General features: G+C 53.2%; 1 protein-coding gene across 1 annotated transcript in view; it reads left to right on the forward strand.

Annotated features, from left to right (window-relative positions):
- WNT7A (Wnt family member 7A) overlaps nt 1-18,563 on the forward strand; it is a 65,594-nt gene extending 47,031 nt beyond the window's left edge. Inside the window, exon 4 of the mRNA XM_005898797.2 lies at nt 16,214-18,563. Within this exon, the coding sequence (XP_005898859.2) occupies nt 16,214-16,693 (480 nt within the window). The 3' untranslated portion in view covers nt 16,694-18,563. The remainder of the gene's footprint in view (nt 1-16,213) is intronic.
- Nucleotides 18,564-26,614: the final 8,051 nt, after the last annotated feature.

A 26,614-nucleotide genomic window follows, 5' to 3' on the forward strand; every position in this document is an offset into this window, starting at 1 on the left:
GACAGTCCAGAACTGAGCTCTCCCTGCAGAGCCACCAGGTGGGCCAACAGGGGAGGCGGGGCTCAGATGGACTGAAGCTGGAGATGTTCAAGGCTGTCAGCTCTGCTTCCTGCTGTGACTTCAAACCCACCAACTAGGGACTGGCTGTGGGGTTTACGTGAAGCATCGCTCTGTACAGGCAAAAGGACCTCTCAGCCAGGCTCAGCATTTCAGGCCACAAGGACAGAAACCCAAGTCAAGCCAGCTGAAAAACAAAAGGGAAGTCACTAGTTCATGGAAGCAACTGGTCCCGGGGTAGTGGGTTCAGGACCAGCGTGATCCAGGGCACAAATGATACTCCCAGGAAGCACGTCCACACACTCCTCCTCCTCTCTCCACTTCTCAGCTCTGCCTTCCTGGTTAGACCACGTGGCTGTGAGATGCCCGTCTGTGGCTCTGCCCTCTGTAGCCCCTCCTGCTCCTCTGGTGGGAAATTACGGTTCTTGTTCTGAAAGTCACACGGCCAGGCCGTCTCCTCCTGTATTACGAATGTTACACGACTGTTAATACGGCTTCAGATGGTTGCCTTTCAGCAGCCTCTTAGTTCATAGTGAGCTGGTGGTCGTCTAAAGCGGTCGATATTTCTCGGTCTGTCACCGAACCCCGAGGACTCCCTCTGATTGGTCCCAGCCTGCCTGAGTCACCAGCCCGGACTTGGCGGTGACCAGTGGGAACTGGAGAGTTGACTGGTGGCAAGTGGCAGTGAGGGCTGGCTGGGGCCCCTTTAGTTTCCATGGCTGGAGAAAGCCTCACCGCGGAATCCACGTTTGCAGAGCTTGGAGGCCACGCGGGTTGGTGGTAAACAGGGGCACAAAGAGAAGGGTGTCAGGCGTGGGAGAGGTCCGTGCTGGAGGAGTCCTCCTGGGCTGGGTGGGGCAGGGGCAGGGCGCTCCGAGGAGGAGGAGGAGGAGGAGGTAGCATTTGCAGAGGCCCCAGGAGGGCTGGGCTGGGCAGGGCCGTGCGGGGATGAATGGAGGTGCATTCCTGGAGGAGGGCCGGTCACCGCAAGGTGGGGAAATCATCCTGGGCTGCGTATTTCGCTGGGTGAGGGCTGCAATTTGGAGGGAGGGCAGTGGAGCTCAACACTGGCCAAGAGCTTTTGGTCTCAGCACTCAGCTGCCTCTCACAGTGCTATGGGGGGTGACAGAGGCCCTCGGTCACTGCCTGCCCTCCCTCCCCAGAGGACCACTTCCTCCTCCAGGAAGTCCACCCCCAGATCATCCAGGCAGCCCCAAAGTCTGGGGTGGCCCAGGAGGCCAGCCCCGATAGTATCTGTTGGGTGTCATGAATCAGGAATTTTTTCTGGAGCGAGTTTCTCCTGAGGCCCCTCCCAGGCCTGGGAGCCCCGCCCTGGTAATTCCGGGCTCTGGGCAGCACCTGGTACATTGTTGGCACTTCCTGGGGGACCTGTCAGGGAGAGATTGATTTTTCTCCCTCCAGCGGTGCAGAAAATCCTTCCTACTACTCCAGACAGGTTTGGTTGCCGGGCTGGGGGACAGAGGAGCAGGTTAAAAGCGGCCCCGCCCCACCTGGTTCAGGAATGCCCCCTGCAGACCCCAGCTGCCGCCCCCCACACCTCCCAGGACAAGAAGTCCCCACGTCTCGTGGCCCCTCCAGTGCTGGCCAGCGTGCTGGGGTCGCCTGGCTTTGCACGGAGCTGGGATCTGCTGCCCGTGACTCCCCTGCAGCTGGGGTACTGGTTCTGATCCCTGGACACACAGCCCCTCCCATTCAGCCCACCCCAGGACAGGCCAGCAGAGTGTAGTGGGTGGTGCCCAGGACCCCAGAATCTGCCTTCTCTTGGCGGGAGGGCGGGGGGCAGTTCCAGCTCTGTCAGCCTGGGCTCTGCAGCGCCCTCGTGTACGCGTGCTCTCTGGGTCTGTCCATCGGTGGCGGCATAGCCCAGTTCTGAAAGTCACATGGCCAGACTGTCTCCTCCTATGTTATGAACGTTTGACCTCTGTTAATATGGCTTCGGATGGTTGCCTTTCAGCAGCCTCTTACTTCATAGTTAGCTGGTGGTCATCTTTCTCAGTCTCTCGTTTCCTGTGCTTTTGTAATCTTTTTTTTAATACCAAAAAAATGATAGAGGTGGGTGTCCTAGCTGTTTTCATCCACGTTTTGAGTCTTTGGAAGTGACTGCATCCTGACCGGGATCGTCTGCTGTGGTTGCTCAAGCTGAGCGGGGCCAGATTTCAGATTTCTGCTCCCGGAGAGGCCCCCCCTTCCTGACCACTCACTGAGCCTGAAATGTCCCCATCATGCCCTCGACATGTGCCCTTCCCTGAGGCTGGCTCCTGGCCTGGCCCCTGGTCTCTGCACGGCCTCCATGTCCATCAGAGGCCCGTGAGTCACCCCGGGGCCCCACACCCTTCCCCACTGGGTGTCACCTCCCTTTCCCCCCACTGCCACTGCCTCCATCGGGGCCTCCAGCGTCTCCGGCCTGGGTGATGGGGACGGCCTCCCCGCCCTCCACTCTGCCTCTCTGACCTCATTTCCACCCTCTCTGGAGTCGTCTCTCAGGGGGTCAGCCAGACCTCATCCGTCACTGCAAGAAGGCCCCTTCCCAGAACCCCTGGGCCCTCAGGTCATCAGGAGCGCCCCTGCCCTGCGCGTGCAGCCCTGTCTCCTCCCGCTCCTCCTGGGGGGTTATCCGCATGCCGCCCACCTCCGGGCCTTGGCATGTGCTGTTCCCTGGCTTTAACTGCCATTCCTCCATCTCCCCTAAGTTCGACTTTTTTAAACTTTTTATCGAAATATTGTTGCTTCACAGTGTTGGGTTAGTTTCAGGTATATAGCAGAATGACTCACCTAAACATACACATGTTTCTATGTTTCAAATTCTTTTCCCACTTATTACAGAATCGTGAGCAGAGTTCCCTGCTCTGTACAGGGCGGTCCTTGATAGTTTTATTTTTTTAATGTCAGGGCTTCTCGTGTGGCTCCGGTGGTAAAGAAAGAATCCACCTGCAGTGGGGGGCGTCCTGGGTTCCATCCCTGGGTCGGGAAGATCTTCTGGAGGAGAGCATGGCAACCCACTCCAGTATTCTTGCCTGGAGAATCCCGCAGACAGAGGAGCCTGGCGGGCTACCGTCCACGGGGTCGCAGAGACTCGGTATGTCTGAGCAACTAACACACGTATTTAGAGAAGATTTTAGTTTCTTTTCCTTTACATTTTTTACATTCTCTCAGGTGCCACAGAAACTTTTTAATATTGTTCCAAGCTTGAATTTTCTTTTAAAATTTATTTTGTATTGGAGTACAGCCGGTTAACAATGTTGTTGTTAGTTTCAGGTGTACAGAAGAGCGACCCAGTTATACATACATTCATTCTTTTTTCAGACTCTTTCCCCATTTGGGTTATTACAGAATATCGAGCAGAGTTCCCCGAGCTATACAGTAGGGCCTTGCTGGTTATCTGCTTTAAATACAGCAGCGTATCCGTGTCCGCCCCGGGCGCCCAGCCCGCCCCTCCCCGCCCCTTCCTCGTCGGTATCCGTCCGTCCTTTCTGTTTCTGTTTTGTGAATAAGCTCGTTTGTGTCACTTTGTAGATTCCACATATAAGCAGCGTCGTATGTGCCTGTCTTTCTCGGTCGGTCTTCACTTAGTATGATAATCTCCAGGTGCATCCACGTTGCTGCAAATAGCGTGATTTCATTTTTTATGGCCGAGTAGTATTCCTAAAGGGAATCAGTCCTGGATATTCACTGGAAGGACTGATGTTGAAGGTGAAACTCCAATCCTTTGGCCACCTGATGGAGAAAGCTGACTCATTTGAAAAGACTTTGTTGCTGGGAAAGATTGAGGGTGGGAGGAGAAGGGGACGACAGAGGAGGAGACGGCTGGATGGCATCACCGACTCGATGGACATGAGTCTGAGTGAACTCCGGGAGTTGGTGATGGACAGGGAGGCCTGGCGTGCTGCGATTCATGGGGTCGCAGAGTCGGACACGACTGAGCGACTGAAGTATTCCATTGTGTATATGTACCCCATGTTTTTTATCCATTCAACTGTTGGTGGACGTCTCGGCTGGTTCCGTGTCCTGGCTGCGTTTAGTGCTGCCATGGACACTGGGGTGCGTGTCTTCTGGAATTACGGTTTTCTCCAGATATACTCCCAGTAGTGGGACGCTGCATCATAGGGTAGTTCTATTTTGAGTAGCTCAAGGAACCCCCATATTTTTTCCATAGTGGATGTACCAATTTACATTCCCACCAGCAGTGTGGGAGGGTTCCCTTCTGTCCACACCCTCTCCAGCATTTATTGTCTGTAGACTTTTTGATCATGGTCATTCTGACTGGTGTGAGGTGATATCACACTGTAGTTTTGATTGGCATTTCTCTTAATAATCATCCGTGCTGCGCATCTTTTCATGTGCCTCTTGGCCATCTGTGTGTTTTCCTTGGAGAAAGGTCTATTTAGGTTCCTCTGCCCAGTTTTGGATGGGACTGGTGGTTGTTTTATTTAATATTGAAGCCCCTGAGCTGTTAGTAAATTCTGGAAATGGATCCCTTGTCAGTTGCATTGTTTGCAAGTATTTTGTCCCATTCTGTGGGTTGTCCTTTTGTTTTGTTTTGTTTTTTAATTTCATTGGCTATGGTTGCTTTCCAGTGTTGTGTTAATTTCTACTGTACACCAAGGGGAATCCGTTCCACGCATACACACATCCTTCCTGCTCTGGACCTCCTTCCCGTTTAGGTCACCACAGGGCACGGAGTAGACGCCCCTGTGCTGCACAGCAGGTCGAGTCAGTCATCTGCGTTACCCACAGTGGTGCGTATTCGTCAGCTCCAATCTCCCAGTTCACCCCTCCCCATCTTATCCGCTTGGTATCCATTCATTTGTTCTACATCTGTGTCTTTATCTCTGCTTTGCAAATAAGTTCATGCGAACCACCTTTCTACCTTCTGCCTATAGATGACAGTATACGAGTTTTTCTTCACTCTGTACGACAGTCCTAGGTCCATCCATGTCTTTGCAAACAGCACGATTTTGTCCCTTTTTATGGCTGAGTAATATTCCATTGTGCATACGTGCCACATCTTCTTTATCCATTCCTTTGTTGATGGATACTTAGGTTGCCTCCATGCCCTGCCCATGGTAAGTAGAGCTGCAGTGAAGATTGGGATGCCTGGTCTCTTGGGTTTATGGTTTTCTCCGGCCATACGCCCAGCAGCGGGACTGCTGGGTCATATGGCAAATTCTATTTTTAGTTTGTCAAGGAGCCTCCACACGGTTCTCCACAGTGGACGCACTCCCGTTCCTACCCACAGTGTGGGAGGGTTCTCTCTTCTCCACACCCTCTCCAGGAATTCCTGTAGATTTCTTGGATGATGGCCATTCTGACCCATGTGAGGTAATAAGACCTCCTTGTAGTTTTAATTTGCATTTCCCTGTGTCTTTTCATTTTGTTCATGATTTCCTTTGCTGTGCAAGAGCTTTTGAGTTTAACTTGGTCTCATTGGTTTTCTTTCTGTTACTCTAGGAGATGGATCCAGAAAGATATGGCTGCAATTTATGTCAAAGAGTGTTCTACTTCTGTTTTCCTCTAAGGCTTTTATAGTATCCAGTCTGTCATTTAGATCTTTAATCCATTTTAGGCTTACTTTTGTGCGTGGTGTTAGAGGGTGTTCTGTGTTCATTTTTTCCATGTTGCTGTCCTCCCGGAACCGTTCACTGAGGGGACTGTCTCTCCTCCTCTTTTTATTTTTTATCTTCTCCTCTGTGTCGTCTTGAGTTGGGCGGGTTCTCGCGTGTCCTGCCTGGTTTCTGGTCCTTGCTGCGCAGGGCAGCTCCTCCCGGGTCAAGTTTCGTTTGCTGTCTGTCTCCCTCCTTCACAGCACTCTCCGACTTCGATCTGGGGGCGGTATTAATTCCAGGGCTGCTCCGTCTGGGTCCTCAGGCTCAGAGAAGGCAGGACGGCCCGTGTCTGTCTCAGGGAACCCCCGGGGCCTCCGCGGCAGAGGTGAGCAGGTGCTCGGTGCACGACGAGTGAGGACTGAGGAATGCATACGGGAGCAGACGCACAGTGAATCCTCCTCTTCCTCCGCGGCTGGTCGACACCTACTCCGTGCCAGGTTCTCTGCCCGAGGCTGGGGGTGGAGGGCCGTGTCCTGGCCCCAGCGCCCCCAGGAGTGTCACAGCCTAGTGGGGGGGTCTCCTCATTCTCGTAGCCCCAGGAGCAGAGGCTGAGATGGAGTTCGGTCCAAGCTGTTCATGAGGAATCAGTGAAGGGGGGTCCCAGGTGGCTCAGTAGTAAAGAATCTGCCTGCCAATGCAGGAGACGCAGGTTTGATCCCTGGGTTGGGAAGATCCCTTGGAGGAGGAAATGGCAACCCATTCCAGTATCCTTGCCTGGAGAATCCCACAGACAGAGGGGCCTGGCGGGCTACAGTCCATGGGGTCACGAAAAGTCAGACATAAGTGAGTGCGCACACACAGGGAGGGTGGGGAGGAACAGGGTGGGGCATGAGTGTGCCTGCAGCGCCTCGGTGGGAGTGCCAGAGCAGGTACCGCCCGTCAGAGCGGCCAGACCGTGGGACCCCCAGCTTTCTCTGTCCCCGGCTGTGGGGAAGGCGGCAGGTACGTGGGGCTGGGACGGATGCTGCAGGGTCTCACAGCTGGAGGCTGCCTGGTCCTGTGGTGTGCTGCAGCTGGCTCCTGGCACTCACAAGACCCCGTATTAAATACTGGAGATATGCAAGCTGATTGCTAAACCACTGGGAGCTTCAAATTGGCCATGGTGGGAGCAATTATCCCACACTGGGCTTTTTCTTCTCTTGGGAGCCGGTTTACCAGCACACCGCTACAGGCAGGGGGTCTGGGTGGCATGGCTCCATGTCCACCGCAGGGAGCTGCTGGCCTGACGCCAGAGGCTATTAATAACTGGCACACAGTCAGCAGGGGGACAAAGTGAAAATTACCCAACAGCCCAGGACAGGGGTGGAAACCATGGGGGAGTCCGTGACTGCCCTGGCAATCAGGGAAGGCTCTGTGGAGGAGGTTACGCTTTTCCGAACTGGTAGAATATTCAGATGGCGCCAAGAACAATCCTATGGCAAGGAAGGTACCAGGTATCCTCTCCGGAGGCAGCCCCTCCTCCCAGCGTCTCCTGCTGCTCGGGGCGCGCACTCTGTGCTCTCAAGCACACACACACACAGTCTATCTCGCGCAAACAACGCGTGCTCCGCATGCTTTGCACACCCCTGCTCTCTCCACTGGTGCATCTCACTGGGAAGCACAGGGCAGCCTCGTCCTCTGGCAGTTCAGGACATTCCAGTTTATCGATGCCCCGTGATTCGCAGAACCGGTCCCATTGGTGGATCCCGAGAGCGTTTCGGCCTTTTGATATCTCAGATAACGCCTCTCTGAGGCTGTCATTTTACACATGCATGCGCCTACCCCGGAGGGTACATATTCTGTGGTGGAATTGTTGGGTCGAGCCTCTGTAAAGGCAGTAAAGATTGGCCTTCCAGATAAGGGCCGGCAGGTGCAGAGCCCAGAGGTGGAGGGAGGGGAGAGCGCGTGGGCTGGGAGTTGAGGGGCAGCTCATGCCCGGGCCTGCTGCGAGGAACCAGGGTGTAGCACTGGGTCAGGGCCGGGTGGCCGACACGCTCCGACTCGGAAACCCAGGACGGTTTTAACCAGAGAGCCTGAGGCCAACGGCTGGTGGCTGGGCGGATGGAGTGCCACACGGCCCCACAGGGAGTATTATTCAGCCGTGAAAAGGAATGGGGTGCTGACCGCTGTGGCAATGGGGTGAACTCTGAAAGCTTTGTGCTGAGTGCAGGGAACCGGACACACAAAAGGCCACACACTGTATGAGCCCGTTTATGCAAAATGTCCGGAACAGGCAAAAAAAAATCTATAAAGAGAGAAAGCAGATGAGCAGTTGCCAGGGCCCGAGAGGGGGAGAAATTGGACTGACTGCTGCTGCGCAGCATGGGCTTTCTCTCGGGTGATGAAGCGCTCTGCACTTAGCGGTGACAGCTGCACACGACATGTACTAAAGCTGCTGACGCGCACACGTTCAGGAGGGTGGACTCTGTGGCTTGTGCATTACACTGCAGGCAAGAGAGGCGAACAGAATAGAGGACACAGGCAAGGGAGCCCCGAGGGAGGGTGCAGCTCCCTGGGGCTGGCAGCAGGGGGGCCGTTACTCCTCAGGCCGGATGGGCCAGGGGGTCGGGCTGCTGGAGCCCAGTGGGCGCGCAGAGCACATGGGAGCTGTGACCTGTGACCTTGGTGAGGGGGATGGCCACCCCGTGGAGCCGGTGGGGAGGAGCGGGAGGAATGAGAATCAGGACTTGGCTCTGCCCCCGGGGCTCCCTCCGGGGCCTCCACTGGCCAGAGCCTCTGCATTCATCCCGAGGCAGCTGTGCTCGGAGCCAGACCACTCGCCCCTAGGAGTGAGAGCCAGCTCAGGGGTGCAGCCTTCTGGGCCAGTTTCCTGGGGGTGGGGTGGGGGAGGCGGAGGGTGGGGAGTGCTCCGGACAGATGTATGGAGGAGATGCAGCCTGCACTGTGGTCTTGAGTCCCTTTCCTTCTCTGAGCCTGTTTCCTCACCTGTGAAATGGGATGGACGTGCCCATCTCTCAGTGGGTGTCAGACCCCGGAAAACGCTTTGGGTTGAAGAGCAGTATTGGTACGAGGTCGGGATTCTTAGAGTCAGAAGCAGCCTTGGGAATCATTTACTTCAAACCCTTGACTTTGAAATGGGGAAACCCAGGTCCAGGGAGGCCCCGTCAGCAGCAGAATCAACCACGTCTGGACTCCAGCGACTCTCCCTGAGTACAGCCTCTCGCCTGGGGGTTTTTAAAGACCATGTTTCAGACAAGTATTAGGTCCACAGTGCAATTGAGCAGAAGGTGCAGAGTTTTCCCAGATGCCCCTGGAGTCTCACATACACCGTCTCCCGGGACTGGAGTGAGTGGTACCTTTGTTACAGCCAATGAGCGGACTTTAAACAATCATAAATCCTGCTCCTGGCCACCACTGGCTGTCCTGTCCTCACACAATAAGACCCCGTCTCGCAGCCCAGGGAGACAGGCAGACTGAAGGTCATGGGGTGGCCTGGATGGACTCCTGGAACAGGAAGGGGACAGAAGGTCCCAACCCAGGGGATCCGAATGAAGTACGGACTTCACTGAATAAGCGGATATTAGAAGAAGAGAGTGGCTCGGTCGTGTCTGACTCTTTGTGACCCCCAAGACATACAGTCCATGGAATTCTCCAGGCCAGAACACTGGAGTGGGTAGCCGTTCCCTTCTCCAGGGGATCTTCCCAACCCAGGGATCGAACCCAGGTCTCCCGCAGTGCAGGCGGATTCTTCACCAGCTGAGCCGCCAGGGACGCCCTTAGCTCGTTCGTTAATTTACCGTGCTGATAAGTGTACGTTATGCTGAGCGGAGGTGTTAGGCGCAGGCAAAACGGGCGAAGGATGCACTGGGGCCTCTGTGCTTTCTCCACACTTGCCCAGCGAATGTGGAGCTTCTTGGCGCTTCTCCCCCTCCCTCCCATCCACCCTGCATGCCAGCCCTCTGGGTCACCGCAGGGCACCGAGCTGAGCTTCCGTGCTGCACGGCACCTGCTTTGCACACGGCCGTGTGTACACGTCAGTGCTGCTCTCGCAGCTCGTCCCACCCCACCCCTGCCCCACTGTGTGCACGAGTCCGTCCTTTCCAGCTGCATGTCTGTTCCTGCCCTGCCGTAGGGCTTCATCGCCGTTTTTCTAGGTTCCACATGTGTGTGTAAACGTGTGTTTTTCTGACTGACTTCACTCTGCGACAGGCTCCAGGTTCACCCACATCACCTGGTATACTTATGGCTGATGGACGATGCTGTACACCAGGAATACACATCATATGCCACTAAAAACAGAAAAACCAAGCCACTGCTCCTGAGCATGGTCAGCAGAGCCTGTGGGAGGCCCCCTCCTGGGCTCCGCGCAGCCCTGGCCCTGTTCAGCGGAAGCCTCGGGCCCTCTGCCCTCCGGCCGCTGGCCCCAGTGTCCGTCCCATAAGGGGCCTGTGCTGCCCCACCCCGGCCTGCCCTGGGCCTCTGCTTCTGCTGGAGCATCCCCTCCTTCAGAGAGGATGTCCCGCCCGGCGGTGTCACGCGGCTGCCTGCCTCCCACCCCCACACTCCGCACCCTTGACCCAGCTCCACCATCTTCGTCTGGCTTATTCTCTTATTTGAGGCAGGTGCCTGCGCCCTGCTTCCCCACGGGCTCTTTGCATGGGCGCAGGTTCTGTGGCTCAACGTTACTCACCAGGTGAGTCCCCGGTCCTCACCTGGAGCCACTTCCATGAAGGCCAGTCCCTGCCCTGCCTGACCGGCGGTGACAGGTGGGGTGAGGGGCAGGAGCAGAACTCAGAGGGCCTTGCAATCTGCTTTCTCGGTGGCCTTTCCTTCCATCTCGAGAGGTCTCTGCATCAAGAATGCCAATGTGGCATCGCCCGGGCAGTCTCATGGGCCCGGTCGTTAAGCCAGGAAGGACCCAGAAGTGCAGCCATGGGCAGAAATACTGACAGTGGTCCACTCAGGCGGCTCCAGGCCCCCACTGCCCCTCCCCGGGGCCCCTGACCTTCCCTCCATCGGCGATGCAGGGCCCCTAGGACCCTGGAAGCTCGGGATGGGTGCTTGAGCCTGGGGTACCAGCTGTGCCAGGGTGTGAAGGCACTTGTTGCTGATTTCTCTCTGGACATCTCCTGAGTGCACCGGCCACGGGCCAGGCCACGGGGAAGGTGCACGGACCCGTGACTGCCTGACCCAGAACTGCAGCCCAGGCCCCAAGTGGGAGGGCCCCGGAAGGCCCCCCGCCCCGGGCAGCTCGGATGCTGGCAGCCAAGCCTGGCTTTGTCCCACATGCATTTCCTCTGCTCGCACCCCCTTGCCTGGGGGAGAGGGCTCGGTGCCCGTCCGAGTGACCAGTCCTGGCCAGCGCGGCTGTGATTCCGCCCAGCTTAATGCGGACTTAATGTGATCACCGAGCTCTCAAAATGCAGAGTCTGCAGGGTTAATTAACGGGCTGGGTGTCATGCGATCAGGGGCCCATGCAAGTGCTGCCAGGGCCGCAGGTCATGGTGGCCCCGGAGGAGGAGGGAGGCGGTGAGCTGGAGGCGGCCGCCCGGGCGTCTGGCCCTGGCGCTGGGGCTCGCCGCCTGGGGGGCCGCCACCAGGGACACACTCGGTGTCACCCAGTGCTTCCTCACAACCGGCCAAGAACTTGTTTCTTTTTAAAGCCAACTTAGTTACAGTCTACTGCACACACCGTGCGTGGCCCTCACCCAAAGGGCGCAGTTCAGCACTGTTTGATATCGTCACACGTGTGCACAGCCACCCACAGTCAGCTTACCTGCAGAAGAGCCCTGCACCCTCCAGCACTCGCCCCCCACTTCTCGGGCCTGCCTCCTGTCTGCACAGCGCTGCCTCTCCCGGATGTCGCCGGTAAATGCGATGAGACCGGAGCTGGTCCTGTGGGTCTGGCTTCGGTCACAGCGCCGCGTAATCAGGGTGCTCTGTGGCAGGGTTGGCACCCCATCCCTTTTCATGGGTGATACTCTGCGTGCGGGCGGCCCACGTTTTCTCTCTCCACCCGTCGGTGCTCGTCTGGGTCGTTTCCACTTTGGGGCTGTTGTAAAGGGTGTTGCTGTAAACGTTGTTTAATCCATTTTTTACATGGATGTGTGTGTGCAGGCTTCCCTTCTGTTAAGTATATTGACTCGCCGGGTTACCTCCTCCTGAAGGCTGAGCATCTGGGGTCAACAGGACCCTGGACACGGGCCCATCCCTGGAGATGGGGATCTGATCTGGTCACCTCTCTGGCCCCAGCACCCACAAAGGCCCAGCCCAGAGATAGAACTAATGGCGACTTTTGGAACATCTGATTCTCTCCCAGCCACACCCCCCTGCAACTTTTGCCACAAAAGATTGAATTGTCTTCACTCCATGTTTACTGAAGGCAGCTGAGGCTCAGAGTGGGAGTGACAATCCCAAGGTCACACAGCAAATAAGCAGCCACCAACCACTTGACTCACACCCCTCGGCAATAAGACCCTGGCCTCCGAACACCGCACAGACCAGCTCTAGGAGGTAGCTGACCCTTAGCTTTTGCCTTGTTAAGTGGAATCATGAAGTAAGACACCACCTATAAAAGCATGGACCCAGGTGTGCACAGGTGATGAACAGATTTCTCGTTATCCTTGCTCTAACATCTTACAGAAAAACTGAAATGACCTCTGTGGCCAACCCAACACCTAGGGAGAATTGCTGGGTGTCTCGGGGTGCCTGAGCAGCTCCAGAAGAGCGCCCCAGACTGGGCGGCACGGGAGCAAAACAACAGCAACGTGCTTCTCCCAGTTCTGGGAGCAGGGGGCCCAAGGTGCGGCTTGTGCCCTGGTGAGGACCCGCTTCCTGGCTCTCAGCCGGGACCTTCTCTCAGTCCTCCTGGGCTGGAAGGGGCTCTCTGGAGCTTCCTTCACGAGGCACCAAGAGCATTCATGAGGGCTTCATTTGTGACTGACGACCCTCCCAAAGGATCCCCACTACCCTCCCTTTGGGGGCTAGGATTTCAGCCTGTGAGATGAGGGGTGGGGAGCACGGTCCCGGGTCATTCGGTAGCCGTGTGTTTAACACGGAGGAGCTGCCAGCCTGTCTCTGGGGGCTCGCCTGCTCACATCCCCCCAGCAGCACACGAGGCCACACTTCTCCACATCCTGCTGCAACGGCGGCCCTCTCTTTCCTCTCGCGCACCCCGGTGGGTGGTGCGTGCTGTCTCACCGCGGTGCTGATCCGTGTTTTCCCGGAGCTACTGACGTGCATTCTCTCTCCCTGTGCTTGTGGGCTCCTGCGCCCGTTGCATTTTTATAAATTGCAAGCGCAGCTCACGTACAAAAAGAGCTCTCAGATCGTCTACGAGGATTTAAAGGAATAAAGAGAAAGCGCCCATATCAAGGAACAGAACGCTGCCAGGACCCCAGGAGCCCCTGGGTGACCCTAGCCAGCCGTGCCTCGCCTTCCACCCCAGGGATACCCTGTCTCGGTATACCTGTGACTCTCCTTTCTCTCCAGTCCATTCTGCCGCCTTTGGACGTGATACGCACGCAGTCATTCCGCGCAGCGCTCCCATGGCTGCCCCCTTCCCTCCCCACTGTGTTCCGAGGTTGACCTCTGCTGCTCTGGCTGTTCAAGGTCCCTGTCCTCGAGGGCCCCGTTGAGCCCACTCACCTCCGTTTATCCGTCTTACCATGGATGGACATCAGATCGTGCCCACAAAGCCGTCACAAACGCTGCTGGCAGGAACATCCCTGAACCTGTTTCCGGGCATGTGATATGCAGGGCAAGCGCCTCGGAGGGAACCACTTCCAAGCCAGGTGCTCCGCGTCCTCACCCCTGCTCAGTGTCAGAACCTGTTCTGAATGCCCCTCACCCCAGGCATCCGTATGGGAGGCTCTGATGCTCTAAGATCCACCAGCCAGGGCATCAGGCCCCAGAAACGCCTGCTGAACTCTGCCCCCAACACACACGACACCTGCTTTTTAGGCCAACACGGAAAGGTGACACCTGGGGACTGTCTGCTCACTGATGACCACAAGGGACATCTGCGTGACTTGGGGGGCTGCTCCCCCCACCAGCTGCACCATGTGGGGATCACACAACAGGTGTCCTGGAAGCAGGCGTTCAGCTGAGTCCCAGGACACTCTGGTGCCCTGGCCTCGCTGGCGTGTTTAAGTACAGACACTGTGGGTTTCCTTCCTGTTGAGTATCGTGACCAATCACCTCTTGGACTCGGAGCGTCTGGGGCCAAGCGGACCCTGCACACAGGCCTGTCCTTGGAGACAGGGATCTGACCTGGTCACCTCTGTGTCCCCAGCACCCACACAGGCCCAGCCCAGAGGCAGAACTAATGGCTACTTTTGGAACATCAGGTTCTATCCCGGCCCCCTTAACTTTTGTCAGAGAAGATGCTCCCGTCACTCCATGTTCACTGAAGGCAGCTGAGGCTCAGAGAGGGGGATTGACAACCCCAAGATCACACAGCAAGTATTCAGCCACCAAGCACTTGACTCGCACCCCTCGACAACAAGACTCTGGCCTCCGAACACCTCACAGACCCGCTCTGGGAGTCAGCCGAGCCTTGGTTTTTGCCTCGTTAAATGGAATCCTACTAACCCCAGAGTTAAATAAGACGCCAGTGCACGGGCTGCCCTGGTGGCTTGGTGGTAAGGAGTCCACCTGCCAGTGCAGGAGACGCAGTTTGACCCCTGGGTCGGGAAGATGCCCTGGAGAAGGGAATGGCGACCCACTCCAGTCTTCTTGCCTGGAGAATCGCATGGTCAGAGGAGCCTGTCGGGCTGCGGTCTATGGGGTTGCAAAGCGTCGGATACAACTTAGCAGCGAAATAACAACATAAAGGCATGGACCCAGAGTGTGCCCAGGCCACTCCCTCCCTCCCGCACTCAGCCTGTCGCTGTCACAGGCAAAGGCAGCCGGGCAGTGTGGATGAAGGACCGCTCACACGCTCACACGCAGTGACCCAGAAACGGCGCCCACCAGCACGTGCCCATCCCGTGCCTGGCGCACAGCAGCGAGGGCCTGTTAGGATGACATCAGGCTGAAGATGGCCTGGAAGGAGGAGACACTGTGACCCCAAAGATGCCTCTTCATGCACAGAGTTTAAATCAATTTACAACAGAAAGAAAGGAGGGAGGGAAGGAGACAAAAACTGGAAAAAAAAAAAAACTCAACCTAGATAGCAATATAAATATCCTGTCCTGTGGGGGGTTTGGTAAACGTTGTCTTCTTTAATTGTTGGGCTATTCCAAGAGCTGCCTCATTGGAAGAGGCCCTGACGCTGGGAAAGATTGAGGTCAGGAGGGGAAGGAGGTGACGGAGGATGAGACTGTGGGATGGCATCACCGACTCGACGGACGTGAGTTTGAACAAACTCCGGGAGATGGGGAAGGACAGGGAGGCCTGCTGCGCTGCAGTCCATGGGGTCGCAGAGAGTCGCTCAGACGTGTCCACAGCGGGGCCAGCAAAATCCAGGCCATGGGCCATCTCGGCCCATTTCTGAAAATAAAGACGGCACGGAGCCCAGTCGTCAGCTGTGCCTTTCCTGGAACCTTCTGTCACTGCCGTCACGTAGTAGGTCCTCTTTTGTGCCCGGCTTCTTCCGTGCCACGTTGTGTCTTAGGTAGCTGAGCTTCCTGTGTGTCTCAGAAGTCCGCCCTCTCTCCTTTCTGACCAGCATCTCACTGGAGGGTTATAATGAAGTACAGCCGTCGCCCTGGTTCTGCACATGGGGAAACAAGCAAGCTGCCTGAGGGCGCTCAGCAGGCTCATGTTAGATCTGGGACTTAAACCAGTCCTTACGGCTCCAGGGAACAGTAAGAACGGGGGCGAGCCGAGGGCTGCCAGCCCGGGAGGGAGGCGGAGGCTGGCACAGCTCCGTGTATCACTGCCCGGGTGGCCGAGCTGGCCGAGGTGAGCCAGACGCCGCTGGACCGCCGTGCTGGCCTCTGTGGCCAGCTCCCACGCCAGCAGGTCAGCGCCCAGCTGCTCTGGTTATGAATAATTTCGAGCATCACTCCGGAGTTGCCGGGTACCTGTTCTGTTGGCCTGGCAGAACACCTCGCAGCCTGCCTTTGAAAGTCTCCTCCTGGCTTTCAAACGTTGGTTCTGAAGTGATTTTAAGCCGGCGCAGCCCTGAGAGAACCCACGTGTGGTTAAGACGGGCCTGCGTGGATCTAAGCAGCAGCATGAGGCCCCCTCGGGGTTGGGAGCAGGGAGAGCAGGTGAGTCCTGGGGAGGCTTTGCATCCAGGTTTGAGCTTCCGGCACCAGAAAGATAGTAAGCGAAAGTGGAAGTGGCTCAGTCGTGTTCGCCTCTTTGCGACTGCATGGACTATACAGTCCATGGGATTTTCCAGGCCAGAATACTGGAGTGCATACCCTTGCCCTTCTCCAGGGGATCTTCCCAACCCCAGGATCGCACCCAGGTCTCCCACATTGCAGGCAGATTCTTTACCAGCTGAGCCAGCAGGGCAGCCTCCCGGAAAGAAAAGCACAGGCCAAACCCGCCAGGCGGGGCAGCAGGGCGGGTGGGGGGTGGCCCCGGGGCGCCCCGCGGCCCTGCTGTGACAAGCTGTGCTCTCCCCACCGCCCCCACAGATCCTGGAGGAAAACATGAAGCTGGAGTGCAAGTGCCACGGCGTGTCGGGCTCCTGCACCACGAAGACCTGCTGGACCACGCTGCCGCAGTTCCGCGAGCTGGGCTACGTGCTCAAGGACAAGTACAACGAGGCGGTCCACGTGGAGCCCGTGCGCGCCAGCCGCAACAAGCGGCCCGCCTTCCTCAAGATCAAGAAGCCGCTGTCCTACCGCAAGCCCATGGACACTGAGCTGGTGTACATCGAGAAGTCGCCCAGCTACTGCGAGGAGGACCCGGCGACGGGCAGCGTGGGCACGCAGGGCCGCGCCTGCAACAAGACGGCGCCCCAGGCCAGCGGCTGCGACCTCATGTGCTGCGGCCGCGGCTACAACACCCACCAGTACGCCCGCGTGTGGCAGTGCAACTGCAAGTTCCACTGGTGCTGCTACGTCAAGTGTAACACGTGCAGCGAGCGCACCGAGGTCTACACGTGCAAGTGAGCGGCGGGCGGCGGGCCCGGGCCACGCGCAGGGCGGGGCGGCGGAGGGCCTGCGCGCTCCCGCGGCCCGGCCGCAACCTCCACAGCTTCCCGCCCCAATCTCCACAGCGCTGCTGAGCTTGTCTTGTCTGCTGGCACGGGGGGCGGGGCGGGGGGACCCTGACGGTGGGGAGGGGGGCGGGGGACCCCTCCCGGGCCCCAAGACGTCATCCACGCCCCACCCAGACACCGCCTTCTGCCGGAGCGGAGCCTGAAACACCAGACCCCGGGGGCCTCAACAGTAATAGCAATATTTAACAATTTATTCTGATATTAAATAATAATAATTTATTTAATTAAACAAGAACCCTTCCACCTCCTCGGGATCCGTTTTCTGCAATCAACGTGGACCGCTGGCTTTCCCTGTGGGATGTTCTGCTGCTAGGACGAGGAGTGGAGTAGAACTGTGCGTAGTGATTCTTCAGGCGGATCTTTTTCCTAGCTGATTTCGCGAAGACCCCCTTGCCGCACTAGATGTTCAAGCGCAAGGGCAGACATCCTTTCTACGTATATAGATACACACACACACACACATTTTTTTTGCTGTTTGCTGCTAATTCTCCAGAGATTTAAGCTGGTCTGGAATTGGGAGACGTTTTCTAGAATACGGTTCCCAGCCTGTAGTCCTCCCCAGCTCAAATCTCCCCATTAGAAAAGTCCAGTTTGGAACAGAGAGAGAGAGAGAGGGGAAAGGTAATGCTAAACCCCCCAGCAGTTCCCACCTTCTAGAAAGTGAGCCACTGGATAAGAGAGAATATTTTGTAAGAGACTATTTTTATATGAATATTTTATTTATATTGAGTCCGCCTGTATCATTCCACAGCCTGTGCTGCTTCTTAATCCCGGTACTCCCTTTGGGGTAAGGAGGGGCTAGGCCTCACGGACACCCTGACTTACACGGCTGGCTCTCCAGCCCTGTTGGCCAAGTGGGTAGGAGCAGCCCCAGACGCCTGGGCCGTGGTGTCGTCAGCTTCCCCGAGAAGGAGGCAGGGCCCTGACCCCGGCCTTTGGAGCAGGGCCCCCGAGTGGCGACCTTGAGCGGAGCCGTGTGGAGCACAGGCTCGTGTCCCGGGCCCCACGTGACTGTCACAGGGACACGTCATAACCGCTTGGCAGAAGTCACCAAGGGAGCCCGCTCCTCCTCAGGATGCCCTGCCGCTGCTGGGCACTCTCAGTTACGGGGCAGCAGAGCTGGGCGAGGGGCTCCCTCGAGCAGCAGGGCTTCCTGGATGGCACAGTCCCAGGGCACAGAAAGGTGTGGATGAGGCCTCTGCACTGGGTCCACCGGTGTCCAGCGCCTCTCAACCTGGAAGTCTCTCCTCCAGGAGGGTGTGGGTGTTCTAATGCGTGTGTTTGCATTTCCCTGTGTGTGTGTGTATGTGTGTGAGACACACATACACACACACTTTAGGGATGCTTAGCACTGTCGTGTGACGCCCCCTCAAGCACCTTCCGGGTGCCAACGTGTACGTCTTGTGTGCTCCTGCATGTACATGGCTATCTGTGTATCTCTCTCCACGTGCCTGGGAGATTCAGGGTGCTGTGTGCCTGTTGCTCTTCTGGTCCTGGGGGTGTCTGCTTGCGGGTGAGGGCTTGTGGTGTGATGCAGGTTGCTGGGATCTTTGGCGATTGTGTTGAGCCACCAAGAAGAGATGGCACCTCTGAACTCTGTGCCCACAGACACTGATGAAACTGATACCTCTGAGACAACAGCCCCCTGGCCCCACACACTGGGAGCCCCTCGGTGCCTCTAGGCTGTGTCAGACTCCCCGATGCTAGCAGTGGGGCTGGATCACAGCATGGACAAATAAAATGACTGGACAGTTGCTTGACTTCTTCCCTTGGACCTTTTTTGTCTTCTTTACATGGGTGTCTGGATGTGCAGGCACGCAAAGGGATGAGTGGATGGACAGATGAATGAGTGGATGGGTGGATAGAAAGATGGATGGGTGAGTGGGTGGATGAATAAGTAGATGGTAATGGATGGGTGGGTAAGTGGGTAGGAGGTGGATGAGTGAGTGGATAGTTGGATGTATAGATGGGTGAGTAATGGATAGGGGGGTGAGTGGGTCACTAGATGGATAGGTGAATGGATGGGTGGATAGAAAGATGGATGGATAATGGATGAGTGGATAAGTAGATGGGTAGATGGATAGCTAGGTGGATGGATAGGTGGGAGGTCAGTGGGTAGGTGGATGGATCAGTGAATGAAGAGATGGATGGATGAATAGATGGGTGGACAGATGGGTAAGTGGAAGGATAAATGGATAATAGATGGGTGGGTGGGTCAGTGAATGGGTAGATGGATGGGTGAGTGGGTGGATGAATAAGTGGATGGTAATGGATGGGTGGGTAAGTGGGTAGGGGGTGGATGAGTGAGTGGATAGGTGGATGTATAGATGGGTGAATAATGGGTAGGTGGGTGAGTCGGTCACTAGATGGATAGGTGAATAGATGAATGAGTGAGTGGATGGGTGGATAGAAAGATGGATGGATAATGGGTGGATAGGTAAGTGGGTAGGTAGATGGATGGATGGATGAGTGAGTAGATGGGTGGATGGATAGATGGATAAAAGGTGGGTGGGTAGGTGGATGGGTACATGGATGAGTGAGTGGACAGGTAGGTGGATGCATGGATAATGGATAGGTGGGTACATGGGTGGGTCACTCGATGGGAGAGGGATGGGTGGATGGATAGGTGGATGAATGGATAGGTAGATGGACGGATGAGTGAGTGGATGGAAGATGGGTAAGTGGATAGATAATGGATGGATAGGTAAGTGAGTGGGTAGATAGATGGATGTATTATTGGCTAGTAGGATGGATAAGTGGATGAGTGGACAGATAATGGGTGGGTAAGTGAGTGGGTTGGTGGATGGGTAAATGGATGAATGGATGGATGAGTGAGTAGATGGATGAATGGATAGATGGATAAATAATAGATAAGTGGGTAAGTGGGTGGGTGGATAAGTGGATGGATGGATAAAGGATGGTGGGTAGGTGGATGGGTAGATGGATAGCTGGATGGATGGATGAGTGAGTTGATGGATGGATGGATGATGGGTGGGTAGGTGGGTGAGTCAGTGGATGGCTAGATGGATGGATGAGTGGGTAGATGAATAGGTAGATGGATAATGGGTAGGTGGGTAAGTGGGTGGGGGTGCATGGGAAGACAGATGGGTGGATGGATGAGTGAGTAGATGGTAGATGGATAAGTGGATGGATAGTGGATGATTAGGTAAGTGGCTGGATAGATGAATGAATGGATTAGTAGGTGGATGGATAAGTGACTGGGTGGGTGGGTGGGTAGAAAGATGAATGGATGGATGAGTGAGTAGATGGGTATATGGATAGATGGATAGGCCTGTCAGGTTCCTCTGTGCATGGAATTTTCCAGCCAAGAATCCTGGAGTGGGTTGCCATTTCCTTCTTCAGGGAATCTTCTGGACCAAGGGATTGAACCCATGCCTCCTGCTTGGCTGGTGGATTCTTTACCACTAAGCCACCTGGGAAGCCCAATTGGATGGACAGATGGATGTTAATGGATGGGTGGGTAAGTGGGTGGGTAAGTGGATAGATAGATGGTTGGATATGGATGAAGGGGTAAGAGGGTGGGTTGGTAGATGGATGTGTAGATGGACGGATGGATGGGTAGATGGTTGGGTGAATGGGTGTGGGTGGATGAATGAGCTGATGGGTGGGAGGGTAAGTGGACAGATGAGTGAATGGGTGGATAGGTGGGTGGACAGATGGGATTAGGGAGAGGAAACATATGGACGTTTCTTGCACCCCACCCCAGGTCACAGTTTTATCCCCACCTTGGAAAACCTCCAGCATCTACCATGAGTAGAGGCTCCCCAGTCCTGCGGTCCTGCTCCTGTCTCACAGCACCTGACAAAGGGGAGGCTCTGACCACACTCCCCAGACCACTTAATGTTAATCACATAACATGATACCAGAAGTCACCCCACGACTTCCATCTCTCCAGGTAAGGAACGGGCCTGGCATGAGGGCAACCAGGCCTTTAAGAAGAATGCCAGCCTTCATGTGGCACCTTCAGTTCAGTTTAGTTCAGTCGTGTCCCACTTTTTGAGACCCATGGACTGCAGCACGCCAGGCCTCCATGTCCATCACCAACTCCTGGAGTTTACTCAAACTCATGGCCATTGAGTTGGTGATGCCATCCAACCATCTCATCCTCTGTCTTCCCCTTCTTCTCCTGCCTTCAGTCTTTCCCAGCATCAGGGTCTTTTCAAATGAGTCAGCTCTTCACATCAGGTGGCCAAAGTATTGGAGTTTCAGCTTCAGCATCAGTCCTTCCAGTGAACAGTCAGGACTGATCTCCATTAGGATGGACTGGTTGGATCTCCTTGCAGTCCAAGGGACTCTCAAGAATCTTCTCCAACACCACAGTTCTGGCACCGTAGAATAATGTTAATTCCCAAGCCTGTGGCCTGCCTTCTCTCCAAGATGCCCAGCTCAGCTGTGCTCTGAGCCCCAGCTTCTTCACCTGAAAAGTGGGGAATAATCCCTACTTCACAGGGCTGTTGTGAAGGTCCTCCCTCCCAGTAACAAGTGCATGGCCCTTTCAGCAGCAGAGCAATGGGTCAATGCTAAATATTAGTATTATTAATTATTGCTGTTACTATTATTCTCCCCATAAGGGTGAGATTCTTCAAATACAGTGTAGAGCAATAAATATTTGGCTCTGTGTTGGGCAAAGGTATTTTTTCCCTCTTGAGCTTATTTCTAAAGTGGCTTTTCAATAAAACAGACTCTAAAAAGGCCAAAATCGTAAGAAGCTGAATCAAAACTTAGAAAATCCAGGACTATGGTGTTGAATGCTCAGATGCCAGGGCCCTGGTGTAACAAAACTGAGGGAAATGAGTCACTCAGCACGGGCCCACTGCAGTCGCCCAAGTCTGGGAGGCATAGAGAGTCCCACACAGGACAAACCCAGGGAGAAACTCGCCAAGTCACATATTAATCAAACTAGCAAAAAGTAAATTCAAAGCAAAAAGTATTAAAAGCAGCAAGGGAAAAGCAACAGATAGTATACAAGGGAATCCCCAAAAGTTTATCAGCTGATTTCTTCACCAGAAACTCTGCAGGCCAGAAGGGAGTGGCCAGATATATTTAAATTGATGAAAGGGAGAAACCTACAAACCAAGATTACTCTACCCAGCAAGGATATCATTTAGATCTGATGGAGAAATCAAAAGCTTTACAGACAAGCAAAAGCTAAAAAAAATTCAGCACCACCAAACTAGCTTTACAACAAATTCCAAAGGAACTTCTCCAAGTGGGAAACACAAGTGAAGGAAAAGACCTACGAAAGCAAACCCAAAACAATTAAGAAAATAGTAATAGGAACATACATACCAATAATTACCTTAAATGAAAATGGATTAAATGCTCCAACCAAAATACATGGACTGGCTGAATGGACATAAAAATAAGACCCATACAAGATGCCCACTTTAGACCTAGGGACACGCAGAGACTGAAAGTGAGGGACTGAAAAAAGATATTCCATACAAAAGGAAATTAAAGGAAACCTGGAGGAGCAATACTCAGTTGAGTTCAGTTCAGTCGCTCAGTTGTGTCCGACTCTTTGCAACCCCTTGAACTGCAGCACCCCAGGCCTCCCTGTCCATTACCAACTCCCAGAGCCTACCCAAACTCATCTCCATCGAGTCGGTGATGCCATCCAACCATCTCATCCTCTGTCATCCCCTTCTCCTCTTGCCCTCAATCTTTCCCGGCATCAGGGTCTTTTCAAATGAGTCAGCTCTTCACATCAGGTGGCCAAAGTATTGGAGTTTCAGCTTCAACATCAGTCCTTCCAATGAACACCCAGGACTGATCTCCTTTAGGGTGGACTGGTTGGATCTCCTTGCAGTCCAAGGGACTCTCAAGAGTCTTCTCCAACACCACAGCTCAAAAGCATCAATTCTTCGGTGCTCAGCTTTCTTCACAGTCCAACTCTCACATCCATACATGACCACAGGAAAAACCATAGCCTTGACTAGACAGAGCTTTGTTGGCAAAGTAATGTTTCTGCTTTTTAATATGCTATCTAGGATGGTCATAACTTTCCTTCCAAGGAGTAAGCGTCTTTTAATTTCATGGCTGCAATCACCATCTGCAGTGATTTTGGAGCCCCAAAAATAAAGTCTGACCCTGTTTCCACTGTTTCCCCATCTATTTCCCATGAAGTGATGGGACCGGATGCCATGATCTTCGTTTTCTGAATGTTGAGCTTTAAGCCAACTTTTTCACTCTCCTCTTTCACTTTCATCAAGAGGCTTTTTAGTTCCTCTTCACTTTCTGCCATAAGGGTGGTGTCATCTGCATATCTGAGGTTACTGATATTTCTCCCGGCAATCTTGATTCCAGCTTGTGCTTCATCCAGCCCAGCGTTTCTCATGATGTACTCTGCATATAAGTTAAATAACCAGGGTGACAATATACAGCCTTGACAAACTCCTTTTCCTATTTGGAACCAGTCTGTTGTTCCATGTCCAGTTCTAACTGTTGCTTTCTGACCTGCATACAGATTTCTCAAGAGGCAGGTCAAGTGGTCTGGTATTCCTCTCTCTTTCAGAATTTTCGACAGTTTATTGTGATCCACACAGTCAAAGGCTTTGGCAAAGTCAATAAAGCACAAATAGATGTTTTTCTGGAACTCTCTTGCTTTTTCCATGATCCATCAGATGTTCACATTTGATCTCTGGTTCCTCTGCCTTTTCTAAAACCAGCTTGAACATCTGGAAGTTCACAGTTCACATATTGCTGAAGCCTGGCTTGGAGAATTTTGAGCATTACTTTACTAGCATGTGAGATGAATGCAATTGTGCAGTAGTTTGAGCATTCTTTGGCATTGCTGTTCTTTGGGATTGGAATGAAAACTGACCTTTTCCAGTCCTGTGGCCATGGCTGAGTTTTCCACATTTGCTGGCATATTGAGTGCAGCGCTTTCACAGCATCATCTTTCAGAATTTGGAATAGCTCAACTGGAATTTGATCACCTCCACTAGCTTTGTTCGTAGTGATGCTTCCTAAGGCCCACTTGATTTCACCTTCCAGGATGTCTGGCTCTAGGTGAGTGATTACACCATCATGATTATCTGAGTCATGAAGATATTTTTTGTACAGCTCTTCTGTGTATTTTCTCTTCTTAATATCTTCTGCTTCTGTTAGGTCCATACCATTTCTGTCCTTTATTGAACCCATCTTTGCATGAAATGTTCCCTTGGTAGCTCTAATTTTCTTGAAGAGATCTCTAGTCTTTCCCATTCTATTGATTTTTCCTCTATTTCTTTGCACTGATCACTGAGGAAAGCTTTCTTATCTCTTTTTGTTAATCTTTGGAACTCTGCATTCAGATGGGTATATCTTTCCTTTTCTTTTTTGCTTTCACTTCTCCTCTTTTCACATCTATTTTTAAGGCCTCCTCAGATAGCCATTTTGCTTTTTTTGCATTTCTTTTTCTTGGGGATGATCTTGATCCCTGTTTCCTGTACCTCAACATAATAAAGGCCAAATACAACAAACTCACAGCAAACATCATTCTCAATGGTGAAAAACTGAAAGCATTTCCTCTAAGATCAGGAACAAGACAAGGATGTCCACTCTCACCGCTATTATTCACTATCACTTTGGAAGTCCAGCCATGGCAATCAGAGAAGAAAAAGAAATAAAGGAAATCCAAATTGGAAAAGAAGACTCACTGTTTGCAGACGACATAATACTTTACATAGAAAACTCTAAAAATGCCACCAGAAAACTACCAATGTAATCAATGAATCTGGTAAAGTCGCAGGATACAGAATTAATGCACAGAAATCTCTTGCTTTCCTATATACTAACAATGAAAGATCAGAAACAGGAATTAAGGAAACAATTCCATTTACTATTGCAAAAAAAAAAAATACCTAGGAATAAACCTACCTAAGGAGGCAAAAGACCTATACTCGGAAAACTATAAGATACTGATGAAGATGCAAACAGATGGCAAGAAATACCATGTTGCTGGATTGGAAGAATCAATATTGTGAAAATGACCATACTACCCAAAGCAATCTATAGATTCATTGTAATCCCTATCAAATTACTAATGGCATTTTTCACAGAATTAGATTAAAAAAACTTAAACTTTGTATGGAAACACAAAAGATGCCAAATAGTCAAAGTGATCTTGAGAGAGAAAAACAGAGCTGGAGGAGTCAGGCTCCCTGACTTCAGACAATACTACAAAGCTACAGTCATCAAAAGTGTCTGGTACTGACATAGAAACTCACACACAGGTCAATCCAACAGGACAGAAAGCCCAGAGATAAACCCACATACGTCTAATCACCTCATCTGACAAAGGAGGCTGGAATATACAATGGACAAAAGATAGTCTCTTCAGTAAGTGGTGCTGGGAAAACTGGACAGCTACATGTCAAAGACTGAAATAAGAACCTACTAACACCATACACGAAAATGGATTAAAGACCTAAATGTAAGACTGTTCACTATAAGACTTAGAGGAAAACATAGGCAGAACACTTTTTGACATAAATCACAGGAAAGCCTTCCTGACCCACCTCCTACAGTAATTAAAATAAAAACAAAATAAACAAATGGGACTTAAAAGCTATTTCACAGCAGAGAAAGCTGTAAAGATGGAAGATCATATTCTCCTCTGAACAGGAGAAAATATTGCAAACGAAGCAACAGACAGGAATTAATCTCCAAAATATACAAACAGTTCATGCGGCTCAATATCAAAAACAAAACCAACAACCCAGTCGAAAAATGGGCGGAAGGCCTAAACTTCTTCTCTAAAGAAGACTGCAGATGGCTGTATGAAAAGACGCTCAACACCCCTAATTATCAGAGAAACACAAATCAAAACCACAGTGAGGCATATTACCTCACACTGGTCAGAACGGCCATCATCTGAAAATCTACAAACAGTACAAGCTGGAGAGGATTTACTGGAGAAAAAGAGCACCGTCTTTCACTGCTGGTGGAAATGTAAAGTGATACAAGCAGTGCGGAGAACAGTAGGGAGGTTCCTGAGAAAACTAAAAATAAAACCGCCGCATGAGCCAGCAATCCCACTCCTAGGCACATACCCTGAGGAAGACACGTGTAGCCCAAGGCTCCCTGCAGCGCCAGTTACAGCAGCCAGGACACGGAAGCAGCCTGGATGTCCATCAACAGATGAACGGGCAAAGAAGAGGTGGTGCACACACAGTGGAGCATATACGCAGCCAGAGGAAGGCACAAACTGGGTCATTCGTGGTCATCGTGGAGCGCTGGGATGAACGCCCTGTGCGTGCAACAGCGTCTCACTAGCCGCCTGTCTCACACACGTCAGTGCGTGCGTGCCAGTGCCAGTCTCTCGATTCATGCCACCCTCTCCTTCCCCGCTGGTCCTCAAGTCCATCGTCCACATCTGTGTCTATTCCTGCCCTGCAAATAGGTTCAGCAGCACCGTCTTTCTAGGCCCACACACTAACACGTGTACAATAGATAGCCGGTGGGGAACCAGCTGGTGGGAAAGCACTTGGTGTTCTACACCACACTGCAGTGTGCCTGTGCGTGAATGCACTATGAGGGATTGCCGTTTCCTCCTCCAGGGGATCTTCCTGACCCAGGGATCAAACCCAGGCCTCTTGCATTGCCAGCAGACTAGGAAAGAAGTACGTCAAGGCTGTATACTGTCACCCTGCTTATTAAACTTACACGCAGAGTACATCATGAGAAATGCCAGGGGGGATAAAGTACAAGCTGGAATCAAGATTGCTGAGAGAAATATCAATAACCTCAGATATGCAATGACACCACCCTTACGGCAGAAAGTGAAGAAGAACTAAAGAGCCTCTTG

Source organism: Bos mutus, chromosome 22, assembly GCF_027580195.1.
Source record: "Bos mutus isolate GX-2022 chromosome 22, NWIPB_WYAK_1.1, whole genome shotgun sequence".
Lineage (NCBI taxonomy): Eukaryota > Metazoa > Chordata > Mammalia > Artiodactyla > Bovidae > Bos > Bos mutus.